At 45.1% G+C, this 14,960-nt stretch overlaps 1 protein-coding gene across 8 annotated transcripts in view; it reads right to left on the reverse strand.

The window, feature by feature from the left end:
• Positions 1 to 14,960, reverse strand: part of LOC147612360 (NOL1/NOP2/sun family protein) — a 110,824-nt gene that overhangs the window by 83,543 nt on the left and 12,321 nt on the right. For 7 of the 8 annotated variants that reach the window (XM_086782983.1, XM_086782984.1, XM_086782981.1 and 4 more), the window contains exons 2-4: positions 9,152 to 9,273; positions 8,805 to 9,025; positions 3,735 to 3,888 (exon numbers count right to left, since the gene is read on the reverse strand). In XM_086782983.1, coding sequence (XP_086639109.1) covers positions 3,735 to 3,888; positions 8,805 to 9,025; positions 9,152 to 9,273 — 497 coding nt within the window. Of the gene's footprint in view, positions 1 to 3,734; positions 3,889 to 8,340; positions 8,413 to 8,804; positions 9,026 to 9,151; positions 9,274 to 14,960 lie in introns of those variants that run through there. The other variant, XM_086782988.1, reaches the window with a different exon arrangement.

Consider the following 14,960-nt stretch of genomic DNA (forward strand, 5'->3'; position numbering starts at 1 on the left):
GTGTGCGCCACTTGCCCCCCCTGCTGCTCCATGCTTCTACCCAACCCACTACTCCTCATCCCCTCCTTTCTGTTGCACGTTTTCTCACCTTGACATTCCTCATCTCTTCTTTTTCTGATGTGTGGTTCTACCTAGTACCCAGGCTGCTGTTCCTATATCCCTCCCTTTGTTGTGCACACTAGCAGCTCCCTCTCACCTTGCTTCTCTGTTGCACCATAGAGCTGGTGGCAGATGCTCAACCCCCACATAAGTTCCCTCAATGCTTGAGAATTATAATGGAAAAAGAGTTGGACAAGCAATGAGGTGGTAGTGAAAAATAGTTTAACTCAACCCCGTCCCTCTTCCTATGCCCAAAGATGGTTCAGCTTCATTCTGTGTGAATTAGAAAGCCTTGAACAAGATCAAAGTGAAGAGCAAGTTTCATATGCGTCCAAATCAGTAGCGACACCATTTAGGTTGACCCATGCTCAGATGTCATTCAACAAAATAAAGATGCAGTTTTTAAACTCTGGATTGGAAAGTGTCTGTTTGTTTTAGATTGACCCATGCTCAGATGTCATTCAACAAAATAAAGATGCAGTTTTTAAACTCTGGATTGGAAAGTGTCTGTTTGTTTTCCCAAGAAAGAAGTTCACAAGTCCACTTTCAAGGACAAGAAGGGACACCGTTTAGATTGGCCCATGCTCGGATGTCATTCAACAAAATAAAGATGCAGTTCTTAAAATCTGGATTGGAAAGTGTCTATTTGTTTTCCTAAACTTTGTTCTTTGAACTTTATTTCAAACAACTGACTTAATGTTGTGGGTTGGGTCTTCTTATGTAACTAGCACTAATCCTCGAGATTAAAAAACTTCATAATAAGAATCCTTTATTATATTACAAAGGTTGAACTGAGTTTACAAGAGTAGTGGATGGGAAATCCAAATCACCCTGTAGAAAAAACTGGACACCGTCCATGATGAAAGATAGCTTCCTTCCAATCTAAGTGTACATCATGGTTATAAAACCACTCTTTAACTATAATTACATCTACTCTATCCAGATTCAAAATCATGAAATCCAATGGCCCCGAGTAGCTCTATATAGTTAGAGGCATCTGAGACACCCGTCAATCCCAAAATTGTGTCGACACGATACTAGTGACCACTTGGTTGCATAAATTTATTTTACTTTGTGTGATTGTTATTTTGGCTTGTGAAGTCCGAGGGACCGGGGACGCCCAGGCACCTTGTAGACATGTGTGTGCACTCCTGTTTGGGCCTAAAACTGTGGGCTTATGGGTTTTGCAGGTGGTAAGTGCGTCCACACTCAATTTACAGCTTACTTCATTTACTACTAAGGTTTATTGGTTTGCAGGTCCACACTCATTAATAAGTGGCCGGACAACTTATAATGCGTTCGCATTTGGTTGGACCAAAATTAATGAAGTCCGGACAGCTTATGGCCATTTCCCATTTGGTTGGACCTAAACTTATAGAAACGGGACAAATGGAGCACTATGGGCTGGACACCTACCTGCACACCTTATGGAGACACATGTCAGCCAGTATGTGTACCCACCAGACCCCTGAGGTGGTACCTGAAAAAGGCGCCTCCCTCAAGAGGCCCTTTTGGGCTGTTTTATTCATTATTCAACATATTGAAGAGCTGGTTGGAGCTTTGGGAGTTGCTACAGGGCTGGTTGCTTGCTTCCCGGACTCACACAAGCTTGGACAATGATCCCCACACTCTTCTAAAGGGCTGGTTGGTAAATTTCAGACCTGCAATTTCTGGTTATTGCGAGTTTTGGGCTGGTTATAGGTGGCCAAAGTCAACTTGGACAGTACAGGACAGCTCTAGGGACCTCCACAGGGCTGTAGGACCCTTTACAGGTGGATTTCTCGCGACAGAAAGTTGCTGTTTTGGACTGGTTATTGCACAAAACAGGCCGGACAGCAATGGAATATGTGAGCATGGATGTGTCTCGAGGATTCCTGGTATAGCAGGTGCTTAGGGCAAGCATTGGGGACACTTGCTCGCGGAGAACACAGGTTTCTCGATCAGTTTCTCGGGTGGAAACAGGGCCTAAAGATCCATTTACATCTTGTGCAGGGCGGAGTACCTGTGAGGATTGTGATACTCTTGTAAAGGGCGGATGTACATGTGAAGAGGCTTGTGCAGGGCGGATGTACCTATGTGTAGGGCGGATGTACCTACAGATTCTCTTGTTTGAAATGTATTCATTCATAATGTATTTGGAAGAATCAAGTGCAGGCTGGTGGTGAATCCCCAGGCACCCGTAATCTTGTACTTTGCAGACTCTTTGGTAATATAACCTAAAGGGGGGGGGGGGGGGGGGGTCAGCCTATCATCGGCCCCTTTATGTTGTGTACTACTGTCATTTTCAGCTTTGTAGTTGTAATGCTCAAGTGTTAAGTGCTCAGAATCTTGTTCACATTTATACGATTCCAATACACGCATCTGCCTCCCATTACAGAGGGTACTCCCGTTCTTGTTTCTCAGTGTCTTTGCAGGATTTGGAGTGATATTATTCACACCATCATGGCTACCTGGGTCAGAATCCAGGGATCTTCGAGGGCTGCGGAGAGGAAGCGCGGCCAGTTTATGAGAGAGTGGGACATTGGTATCTTTTTCACGTCCTCTCATTCGGGACCCTATTGGCAGCACAAGGCTCTTGATTGGTTGAGATCTCCACCTTTTTTGGTGTGAAATCTCCATTTTGTAAAAATTTTTCATACTTAATAGAAGTCTCCTTTCTTTTAAAAAAAAGAAATGCATACCATGGCTATAAGAAAACGTGCAAACAAGCTTAATATGTTGTGCACTAATTTCACCATCTCAACACTTGTTGGAGTGTGTAGCAGGGTTGGATGCCCGGCACACTAAAAAGGTGGTTCTCCTTTGGACAGTATGTCCAGTGTCCTCGATACTCACAACACAATGTACACATGAGTAGACTAAAACAGATTAGAATACGAGCATAGCACAATGACAAGAATACTGTAAACATCACTTGCATTACTCCCAAGATGCTATTACATGCCCTTCATTGTACCTGCACCATCAGCAGTGGTCACAGTGAGTAGGACGACACACCGATGGAATAACAAGTGACTACAGAACTCAATGAACACGACTCAATGACAGGACTAGATCAAAAGGATTCCCCAGGACTAGATGGAAAAGGATGTCCTTAAGCATAGGATCAGGATGTCCAAGGATGAGCTGAGGGGCCATTTTAAATTATTCCTGCGAGGTGGTGGAGTTGGTGGCATCTCCTATGTCTCGTAAATGCCCAGTAACAGTGCGGTGCCTTCAATGCCGGTGCGTGCACCTCTCATGTATCCGTTGGCGGTGTGCTTCCGTTTCTGGATGGTCTACTGAATGCTCCGGGATGGTCCAGTGTAACAGTCATGATCCAGTGTGGCACCATAGCATGGTCCAGAACAGTCCAGTGTGGCCACCCTTAGTGGCTACACAGCACCCTACTTTGGTATTAAATTATGCTTACATTCTAGCTAAATAAATATTGAAGTGTGATTTTGGAACGAATGACACCACATGCAGGCTCTTCCCAAACAAATATACCCAAAGAATTTCTGGCACTCACTATAAGTCTCTTAACTAAAGTGATATCTTCAAGCAGTACATCAAAAAGTTCTTCTGCAAAAGAACTCTGTGCTAAATTGGAATCTATGGAAAATGATACAGATTTTACAGTGCCTTAAACTTACGAGATTTTCCATGTTCTGAAAACAATATAGTCCCTCGTGTAACACCAACCACCCAATCACCATTTCCATCCAGATGTTCTACAGCAACGGAGACTGCAACTACATCACCTTGCTCTACATGTCCACTGCATGCGAGCACACCAGGTACAAAAACCTAAAAAATCAAGGAGCACAAAGGCCTAGTTAATGAAGATTTGTAGATAAATATCCATCATAACAAATAGCTCTGAGGCAATGGTTCATAGCTTTAAACACATTTTATAAAACAGATGCAAAAAGAAAATAGTTAAAAAACAAGAAAATAGTTAAAAAACAAGAAACACATCTTTGCAACAACAGCGAGCCGTGTGCTTGAGCAACCCAAAAAAGTGAGTCTGCATTGGCAGCTTTAACCTCATATAGACTTATATGATCCCCCTAAGTAAAGAACTAGAATGGGTAAAGTGGGAAACCTCCAACATTGCAAGCACGACGAGAGCAAGGGCTCCCTTCTGTGCACCTATCGCACACACACCCCCCCACCCCCCTTCCTTGGCACAGCTGCACACTGCCCACCCCTGTCCCCCTTCGCCTTTCGCCCCTGTTTCTTCCACACCACCCATCGCCGCCCCTGCCCTCTGGTCGCCTGTGCCTGCCTCCCCTTCACTTTGCCTCCCCCTGCGCCCTTGTTCACGTGGTGTCTTTACCGCCCTTCCCACCGCTCTGCCATTTGACTTCCAGCGCCCACCTCCCCTCCCGTCACCTAGCTGCTGCCTCCGCCCTGCACGCCAGCTGCCCTTGCCTGTTCCGACCTTTTTCGCCCTCTTCGCCTCCCTCCCTCTCCTTCGCCACCCCTCCTCTTCTACACACCCCTCGCCGCTTTTAGTGCCTCTCCACTTGGCCCTACCCTTCTCTTCAGTCCGTCGTCTCAGTCTTCTCTACACAGGTATTGCACCCAGATTTGTTCTCCTTTCGGCACACTCAGCTTCTCTCGTCCTTACCACTTGTGATGACTCCATGGCAACCGCTCCAACACCCCCAACCGAGGGTGCTGCCCCTTGCCATTTTTCCGAAGTGGATATCACCTCTTGGCTTCTACAGTTGCCACCCTCGAGGCCTCTTCCTTGGTTTGCAAGATCGTCGGGAGGCTGCCCCGTGCATGGACAGATTCGGGATTTTCTCCAGGAAGCCTTCATTGCCAAGCCGGGAAAAATCACCAATACCCATTTTCTTGGGCTTCACTACTCTCAGGTGGAGTTCAACTCACTTGCCGCAGCAGATCAAGTGATTCCTCCCCCCCGCCTCCGGCCCCCCTACCCCGCCCCGTCTCCACCCTCCCTAGTTCCATTGCCCCGGGCAGCAAGTGGGACTATGACTCGGCATCCTCCACCATCCACTCTTAGGCAATCGCCCTCTCTCGACATTTGGGAGACAGGGACAGCTGGCTTATTGATAGTCATACATTGGCCTTTGGTCCATATGGAGCTAGGGGACTCTTGCTTTCGGAAGCAAGACCAAACTCTGGATTCTTCGAGCCTGGAGTGTTGGACAGCCACAACGAGAGGGAGAGAAATGAAAATGAAATGAAATGATATATTAACATCTCTAAGAGGCCATAATGGCCTATGAGACCAAAACTGAGAGTAAATCTGAAGTCTACCTACCTGTACCCAATGAACCTCTACACCTACCATGCATCCTGTTCCCATCCTGCAAAACTGAGCAAGTACCTGTGAACCTCGACAACAGCTCTCATCACCAAATGACCTAGCCTGCCTCTGCATGAATGCCGATATCAACCTGTACACCAAGCTCCCAAATCAATGCTCATCCTAGGGATGAAGACTCCTGTGCCTGTACCTTGTAATCCAGAAGGCCATCTACCTGGGGAATAGGAGTGGCTCACCTTGCCAAGTAACCACATCCCCCTCTCAAAGTGAATACCCTGAGAACCTAAAGGAAACACCTGTACACCAACAAAACTATGCTGAACTGGCACAAACTCATAGACCCCCTCTGCTGTCGAGAAAGGACTAACTGTCTTCCACACACACCTCGAGGATGTGAATCCAAGTGTGCACCCATGAGTCTCAAAAACTCTAACAAAGCAAAGATTGGCCGAGCAAGGGCTCAAGGCCATGTGGGAAGGCACCATTCCTGGAAAAGAACACCTACCTCAAAAACGCAGATGAGATAATGCAAAAAAATGCTGTTGTAACCAGCCGGCAGCACATGTACCAAGAAGAAGAGAGGGAAGAGGAAAACACAGCCCTTCAACACCTCCTCTGGGGAAAATGCAGCCATGCTGCCCAGCACCCCCTCTGGAGAAAAACGCTGCCATGCTGCCAAACGCAGCCATGCTGGCTGCCCTTCACCTGCTCACAAGGGCAGAAAACGCAGCAAGAAGAGTACCTGCTTTGGCCGCCCCAGTCCTACAGAAAATGCAGCCAGAAGGGGCTGCCCTGTACCTCCTCCAGCCGCCCCAGACAAGACCAATACATCCCTCCTCCTCTGCAACCAGCAGTATCAGAAAACGCAGAAATCCTTCTCTCTCAGAAAAAACGCCAGAACACCTTCTGTAGAAAAGCTTCAACCTGGTGCTCTGATACCATGTCAAAAGTGCGCAGCGGAAAGCATGAGACATAGGCATAGAGAGAAAAAAAACGACTCTGCATAATGATGAAGAAGCAATGATACGAACAGCCCTGTGCAAGGGGTGGTCCCCGTAAGTGAGGGCATGATGAGCAACTCACCTGAGGGAGGACCCGAGCGTAGAAGCCCCTGTCAAGATGAGTACAAATGAGGAGGCAAGCATTATATAGCTCCAAAATAAGCTGGCCGACTTGCTCCAGAAAAGACTCACGACTAGACAAAAAAAAACATGTGAAAAATGGGCGGCCAACCCTACAACGAAGGGCCTAAACATGAGAAAAAAATATGGTGCTGCCTGGGATAAATCTAGGCACCCCTGATACACAACTTGGGCACACTTGAATAATGCTAACAATATGTACCCCAATTCACATGTGGGATTACTCCACGAGTTCCTTAGCTCCTCATGCATTCCACCACAATGCATTGGTGGCAACCCAATTCTAACAGAAGGTCTATCAAAATCCTGATGGAGTTTTCCTTAGCCAGTACAAATATCTACAACACCTCCTTGAGACATTTGGGATGACAGAGTGCCATCCTCTTTTCTGTCCGATGGATCCTAACTCCAAGCTTTCCTGAGAAGATTCTACTCCCATCTTTGAGGACATTATGCAGTACCAAAGCCTTGTGGCTTCTCTTATTCACTTGACTTATACCATGCCCGACATTTCTTACAATGTCAGTGTTCTCAATCAGTTCTCTTCCACTCCTCGACATTCTCATTGGCAGGCCACTCTTGGGGTTCTTCGATACTCATATGGTACCTTGGACTATGGTCTCTCTTTTAGAGGAGGCACTGAGCTTGTTGGAGATGCTAATTGGGCAGGTGATCAAGATACCAGGCGGTCCACTTTTGGTTATTGCATCACTTTAGATTATGGCCTCATTTCCTGGAGATCCAAGAAGTAGGATGCAGTCTCAATTTCTCCTATTGAGGCTGAGTACGGGCCTATTTGGATACTTACTGTGAGCTCTTATGGTTGATGCAAATGCTGAGTAATCTTGATGTTCTTTCAAGCTCCTCTGTTCGCATTCTCACAGACAGCTAGAGTGCCTTGGTGTTGGCTCCAACTTCATCTTTTCATGGTAGGACCAAACACATTGAGGTCCATTTTCGATTTGTTCGTGAGCTGATCGTTCATGGCATCATTTCTCTGGAGTATTGTCACTCTAAAGACAACCTAGCTGATCTCTTCACTAAACCTCTTCCTTAAGATTCTATTGATCAGCTCCTAACCCATGTGGGAGACGGTCCATCATGCTGGAGCTGAGAAGAGGTGTTCGAATGTGTTCATCTCCAGCATTTATCCCATTTACTGCACCATTTATGCAGCATATTTATCTAATGTATTTTACTCAGTCATGGGTATTTTTCCCACATTTTCAGGCACTTTTCCCAGTCATATGTATTTTCACCAATCGTGGGTTTCTTCTACTAAGCGACTTGGTTATTTGTGCTATATATAAGAATAGACTTTTTGCCATTTAATTCATTCATCATTTTGCTGGATCATTGTTGGCTGCTCCAAGTCTCTCCTCTGCTTCCAATTTCTCCCTTCAACCATTCTCTCAAGTTAGCGAGCAACGTGTGGTTCTTTCAAATGAGTGAGTCTACGGAAGATGTGTTGCATCTCACATGCTCGAATGAGCCCAAGACGAGACCACCTCATGCAAGGAGAGAAAAATCTAAGGCTTTCTATCCAAAAAGGAGATGGATTTTCCATTCCTGGAAAAACGAATGTTTCAAGTGCCATGAGATAGGACATTCCAAGAACACTTCCTCAGCATGTAGCGATTGAAGAACTAATTAAAGACAGGCATGAGAGGGATACCAAGCAGACAAAAAGGGGGTTTCTCTTTGAAAAAGGTTCTCAGCATATTATGGGGTAGTAGAGGGTCAGCAGATGGTGGAATGCAGATGATGTTTTACAATACCGCAAGGGCTAGAATAGAAATACTGAGAAGCATATACCAGAACCAGGAATAAATGTTCAGCATTCTGTTTTCCTGTTGCAAAAAAGAAAGACATGAATAGAACCTTTAAATTCTGCAAGTGCAAAATCTAGCCACCTCAGAAAATAAGCAAATGCAGGGCACAAATACAAGCATGAGACTTGCGGAAGCTCAAGAAAATAAAACCAATCTCAACTGCCACATGATTGAAATCGAGTTAAACAGAATAAGCAAAAGCAGGAATATATTCTCAAGGGGGAAGATGAATGCTAAGAGTTGAATAAAACAAAAGCCACATTAAAGACTGTAAGTTTATGTACCTAAAGATACAAAAGATTTTCAATTGATAGAACACTGAGCATTCACAAGAAAAAGATGCAAGTAAGCCTCCTCTTCACGGAAGATCGAGATTAGAAAAACAAGCAAAAGAGAAGCACACGCATTTATCCATGAAAAAAGAACTATCATTGAAAGCTTGCATACATTGGCTCCACGTAAAACTGCTTCTGCGCACTTCCGGCTTACTACCACCTCCTTTAAGGGGCCATGCTCTCCAGAATAATCTATTTGATGTGGACCATCACCTTGAACAATAACAGTATTTTTCAGAAGAGGATGCTCAAAGCATAGAGCATCTTTATTAGTTTTGCCCATCCGAGAAGAAACCATCTCTGCAAGCATCGGATGCCCTTGATAATCTAGGCCTACACATCGCAATTCGCTTCTTAGATTAAGATTTGTAGTTTTCGCTTCATCTGGTAGGTCTGCTTCATTAACCTGTCAAAGCATAAACATATCATGCAGCCTATATTTTGTCATTGTAGATTTACCCATCTTTTTATGAACTGAGTTGCTACAGTCCCTCTCCAACAATTCAAGAAGCTTAGCAATAACTTCTCTTCTGGTTGTCTGTAGCGTGTTCACTCTGATACATGCACAGCTGGATGGGCAACTGATCAAAATCACAAAAGTCACTTCTATGAGAGAAAAACACGACAACCTTTTGCCACATGAACGAAAATATAAGAGCATTCCATTAGATAGTACCGGGAACTTGAATGCCAAGTAAATAGATTGAAAGAAGCAATGTGAATTAATTAACAAACTCATACTAGAAATTTCATGGTTACATGGAATAAAGATTGTTGGATATGATAATTCAACTAAGAAGATTGATCAAAACATACTCAAGGTGGATCAAAGATTGTACAAGACATCATGAATAAGAGGGACAAAAATTGGTATATGCAGAAAATTGATATGAGATTAACACAAGAAGACACTAATTATGATTAGACATGAACCAAACTTACATAATCACTTGATCACAACTTGTACCTTATTTAGAGACTCCTCTACCCTATTTTTAGTTACATGAGTTGCATGAACAACATGCACCAACCATTTGTAGGCTTTACACACCAACCACTGACCACTAGCCTAACAACCACATAATAAATTGGACTAAGGAGTTGGGATTACATTTATCCAACAATCCCCCCTTAAGACCAACTTCTTACAAGAACATGAACAAGACTAACATACCTCCTTGACACAGTGAATAAGAGTCCCCCCTTAACAACAACATAGGGTAGTGTACTCTCCTCTACAACTCGTCAAGTTGGAACAACATAAGTCTTAACTCAACAACATACATGACATAATCTAAAAAGCATACTCATCATCTACATCTTTTATACTAAGACTAGAACAAAGATTTGTTTCTTCCTGTTGGTTGACTTCTTCAACCATATGTGCCTTTGCTAGCTTTTGATCTTTTTGGTAGCACTTTGAGGATGGATGATTCGTCTTTCCACAATACTCACAAGGATGTTTGGAGAAACAATCCTTAGTAAGATGATTTGTACGACCACAAATAGTACACTTCTTCTTTGCCGATGCCGTAGTAACAGTATATGCATAAGGATCATCTATCACATCCTTTGTAATCTTCTTGTCTTCTTCCTGCAAAGAATTTATGATACTTTCCAAAGAAGGGACTGGCTCCTTCTCTTTAAGTACCGTCACGATTTGTCTAAAGCTTGAAGGTAAGCTTTTAAGCAGGATAGCAATAGTATCTTCTTCAGGAAGAGGAGATTTAACATAAACCAATTGTGTCATTAAGCTCTTCAACCTGTTAATCAAAGCTGCTAAATTTTCATTACTCTCCATGGTTAGATCAAAGAGTTGCATCTTCAAACTGATCTTGGGATGCTTTGCCTTTGCTGCACCTCTTCCTCTCGCTTTAGCCTACGCCTTCCGCCCTCTTTCGCATCTTCTGCCGCCGCCCTCCTCTGTTACAGTGTCCCTACGTTGCTTTCCACCCTACCTCAGTCCCTTGTTTATCCCCCCTCCTTTCTTTGTTTCGTCCCCTCCTCCCCCCCCCCACTTGTATGTGCCACCACCTCCTCACTTCGCACCTTAGCCCCACCATTCCTTTTGCCTGCTCATAGCTTCGTCGCCTTCCCGCCACTTCGCACACATCCCATGAAGGCAAGGGTTTGATTTTCTCCCTTTTGTGGCACGGTGTTGTCACCTTTGGTCCTTTCCCTCAGGAGGACTACATGACAAATGCTCCAACACCCCGACCAAGGCTGCCTCTCCCTACCCGTCCTTGGATCAGCCGGGGTGCAGAAAACTGCCTCCCACACCTAGTAAATATAGGGAAAAATGGAAAAAAAATACGGGGAGTAAGGAAAAATAAGAAAACACCTACAAAGGGCGGGCACACCCACAACAGAGGCCCTGGTGTTTGATAAAGACAGGAGATGACTTCTAACACCCCCTCGCAGCTCCTGGCTGTGAAATCAACCCTAGGGAGCTGGAGTGCCGCCTGAGCGTAGCCTGAGGTAGAGACTTCGTAAAGAGGTCCGCTGTCACCAGCCTGGACATTTTCCAGTATAAAAGGGGTCTGGTGGACTCCAGGATGTCTAAATATTTGGAAAGTACAAGCTTTGGGAATGGGGGATTATCCTAGAATACAAAGAACCACACTCCTGAAATTTAGGAGAGTTACTATTTTTGGCCTGACTCCGATGGAAATTCCATTCGCGTCATTACATCAAGGATTGAGCAGATACCAAGAGTTGGCAAAGTGCCTATGACACAATGTCTACCACTTGGGATATTTTTAGAAATAAAGTTTATGGAAGGACCCATCTCTTAGATTGGGACATGTGGCAAGAAAGTGGACCAAAGTGAGACAAGTGGCCGAAAGTTTATGGAAGGACCCATCTCTTAGACCAAAGTGAGACAAGTGGCCTGACACTTGTTAGAAAGTGGATCAAAGTGAGACAAGTGGCCTCACACTTGTCACTTCAGCTATTGTGTGGCTCTCCACTTGTCATTGTAGCCTTCTCTTGCCATTTTAGCTCATGGGAGGCCCAAATCTATAAATTGGAGCCCTCTCTCTTCATTAATGGAGGCTCTCTTGCTGCACACTAACCTCTACCACCGTTACAGGCTGCCCTAATGATGGCTACTCTCTTTCTCTCTCTCTTGAAGGCTGCCCATGAAGAATACCGGCTATTGGGGACTGTTTTGGAGGCTTCCATCGCGAAGAAATACATAAGGCAAGGATATTTAATCATTTATTATGATTTCTAGCCATTGTACTTGTTGTACCAGCCTTTGTACCTATTGTACCAGCCATTGTACTGGTTGTACCAGTCCTTGTACTTGTTGTACTTGCTATACCACCCATTGTACCGGCTGTACCCACTTCTGTACTTGATATACCAGCCACTATACCTGCTGTACTAGTCACTATACATGCTGTACCGACATTTGTTCTTGTTGTACCTACTGTACAGCCACCGTACCGGCTGTACCAGCCATTATACCTGTTGTACCAACCATTGTGGCTGAATGGAGAGTTGTACTTGCTGTACCAACTCTATTGCATGAAGACCCATGGTTTTTGGGGAAGAATCAGTACCCACATGGAGGTATATGGATTATATTGTTGGTTCAACATTTCTACAACATGTGTTCCGGCTTGGTTGCCTCGTGTTGGGCTGTGTTATGGCATTTGTATATGGATAATCCGGCATCTCCCGTGGGGAGAGTAAGTGTTGGGGTAAAGGCGTTATGCCCACCCTTATAGTGTGTACAAGCCCATAAGTTATAGTACATAGTACACTTAGTACTTTTAATGTACTAAGTGCACTATGTGTACTAGTGCAATATACATGTGTGATAGGGGAGTCACACACTCACTTGGTGAGTTGACTTATCCCCACAACTCTCTCTCTCTCTCTCCCTTGTTCTCTCTGTGTATGTCTCCCACATGAATTAACCTAACCCTAATTCTTCCTTCTCTCGCACAACTCGTATCAGAGCAAGAAGCGCCTCCCTCTCCTTTTCTGTATCAGATTTCTGTAGGGCGTGGAGTGAGTGAGTGAGGCCGATCTTGTGAGAAACGGAGACAGCACTTACTGCTGAGACAGAATGAGGTAGTGGGCGCCCAATTTGCTTGCGCAGATGCTGTAGCGCTGCTACTCGACGAAGGCGAGAACCTACCATAAGGCAACGAAGTGCAGGCGAAGGCGACACACCATGGTGCGGTGAACGTGGAGCGAAGAAGCAGGCGGGCGTCAATATAACAGGCCAGCCCAAGTCGCGTGTAGCGCCAGCGCTAGGCGAAGGCAGGCGGACACGCCCAGCAGGCGCACTTCAGCGCACCAACAACTGGGCGTGAGTCAGCGTAGGCGAAGGCAAACGCAGCAACGCTCGCAGCAAGTCGTGAGCAGCTTGCAACAGGCGCCTGGCCACTAGGCGAAGGCTACAGGCGAAGGCGGCGGCCAACTGCCTGCACGAACACGTAAGAGCCGGCACAAAAGTCCTTCGCCTGCCCAAACAAGGCCAAGTCTGCAACCAGCCCTCCGTCATCCGTACAGCAGCAAACGCATCAGCTTGATTGGAGCAGCCATCAAATCTGCAGCAAGGATCACCTCCAAGAACATGCACAGCAGCTCCTTCAATTGCCCATTTCTGCACAAGCAGCAGCAGCATCATGCCCCCCCCCTTTCTCCTGCAACAACTGAAATTCAGCCTGCAGATCAGAGAAATTCAAAAATTAAGAGGTATTTTCCTTCAATTTTGGGAATTTCTTATCAATTCAATCAATTGCGCAGGTACACGTGCCAAATTGCTCAATTTTTGAGCAAAATTGGCAAAATTGGGTGACATTGGTCACAATCAGGATCAATTTGCAAGAAATTGGATGTCGAAATTTGGGGCTTTTGATGTAATTGTGCAATTAAGCAGTCATACATGCTGTATGATGTGAGAAATCGCACATTTGGGCAAAATTGCAGAAAATTGCAGCAAATTGCAGTGCAAATCAAGGGGCTTTTGTGCCGATTGGATTGATTTGCATGCACGCAATCACAGTTGATGCTGTGGATAACGTGTTGATGCCTTACAAGCACTCAATGTGCCTGTAAATCAAAGGGCTTTCATTATTTGGATGTATATGTGGCCAGGGGGAAGCATCGTGAACACTCTGGATGCCTTCATGTGCGTCAATGTACCATGTATGATCAGAAATTGATCTTAAATCAAGGGGCTTTTCAAGTTCGTATGCTTGTTGAGCTTGGCAAAGCAGCAGGCAAGACATTTATGCCTTGAATCCTCAAAAATCAGCTTGCAGTCAAGGGGCTTTTGCCCAATTTCTGTTCGGGACTGTTGTATGCAGTGTACGGGACTGTAAAAGTCTGATTTTCACTCATTTGGACAGCCAGGAGAGCATTTATTGCTACTGTACCTGCTGGTACAGATTTGGCACAGCTTTGTGCATGTTTTGGCATGGCTGTACATTGATTTGAGTGGGGAAAAGGTTCAATTTCATCTACTGTACTTGCCGGTACAGGTTTGGTACATCACAAGTGAGCACTTAGTACTGCTGTACAGTACTTTAAAAGGGCAACAGAGCACATTTAAGGTGCTGTCCAAAATCTGCAGCAACCAGATTTTGGTGATTTCATCACAAATAGTGGGAGAAAAGTTGCATTTGTGCTTCCGCAGTGGGAGATAAAGCTTGGGAGAACAACTGTGAGCACTTTGTGTGCTTTTGGTGCAGTGTTTGCACATTTTGCAGGGAGTCAGGCATTGACAGGTTGCATATTGCTATGGCAACCACAGGTGAGAGCTCTTCATTGCTTCACATCAAGAAGCTTGAAGGCTCACATAACTATGATATTTGGCAAACCCAGTGCTATAATGTGTTGCTCCAGAAGAAGCAGCACAAGCCTATCAAAGAAAGGGGTGTGATGCCCGCTTCTCTTACTGCTGAAGAGTGGGAAGATATGGATGAGCTGGCAAGATCTACTATCATGTTATCTGTGTCAGACTCTTTACTTTTCAGCATTCGTGAAGAGAAGACAGCTTGGGGAATGTGGCAGAGATTGCAGGACTTGTATGCCCAGCAAAGTGCCTCAAGCAAAGTGTATTGATTGAAGAAACTCATAGGTCTTCAGATGAAGGAAGGGGCGTCTATGACAGCCCATCTAAATGAGTTTAATGGTATTGTCAGCCAGGTCATTAATCAAAAGTTGGCAATGGACGATGAGTTCAAAGCCACTTTTCTCTTATGCACTTTGCCAGAGAGTTGGGACACATTCAGGACAGCCACTAGCA

The sequence above is a fragment of the Cibotium barometz genome, chromosome 45 (genome assembly GCF_041138505.1).
Source record: "Cibotium barometz isolate CiBa-2024 chromosome 45, ASM4113850v1, whole genome shotgun sequence".
In the NCBI taxonomy this organism is placed as follows: domain Eukaryota; kingdom Viridiplantae; phylum Streptophyta; class Polypodiopsida; order Cyatheales; family Cibotiaceae; genus Cibotium; species Cibotium barometz.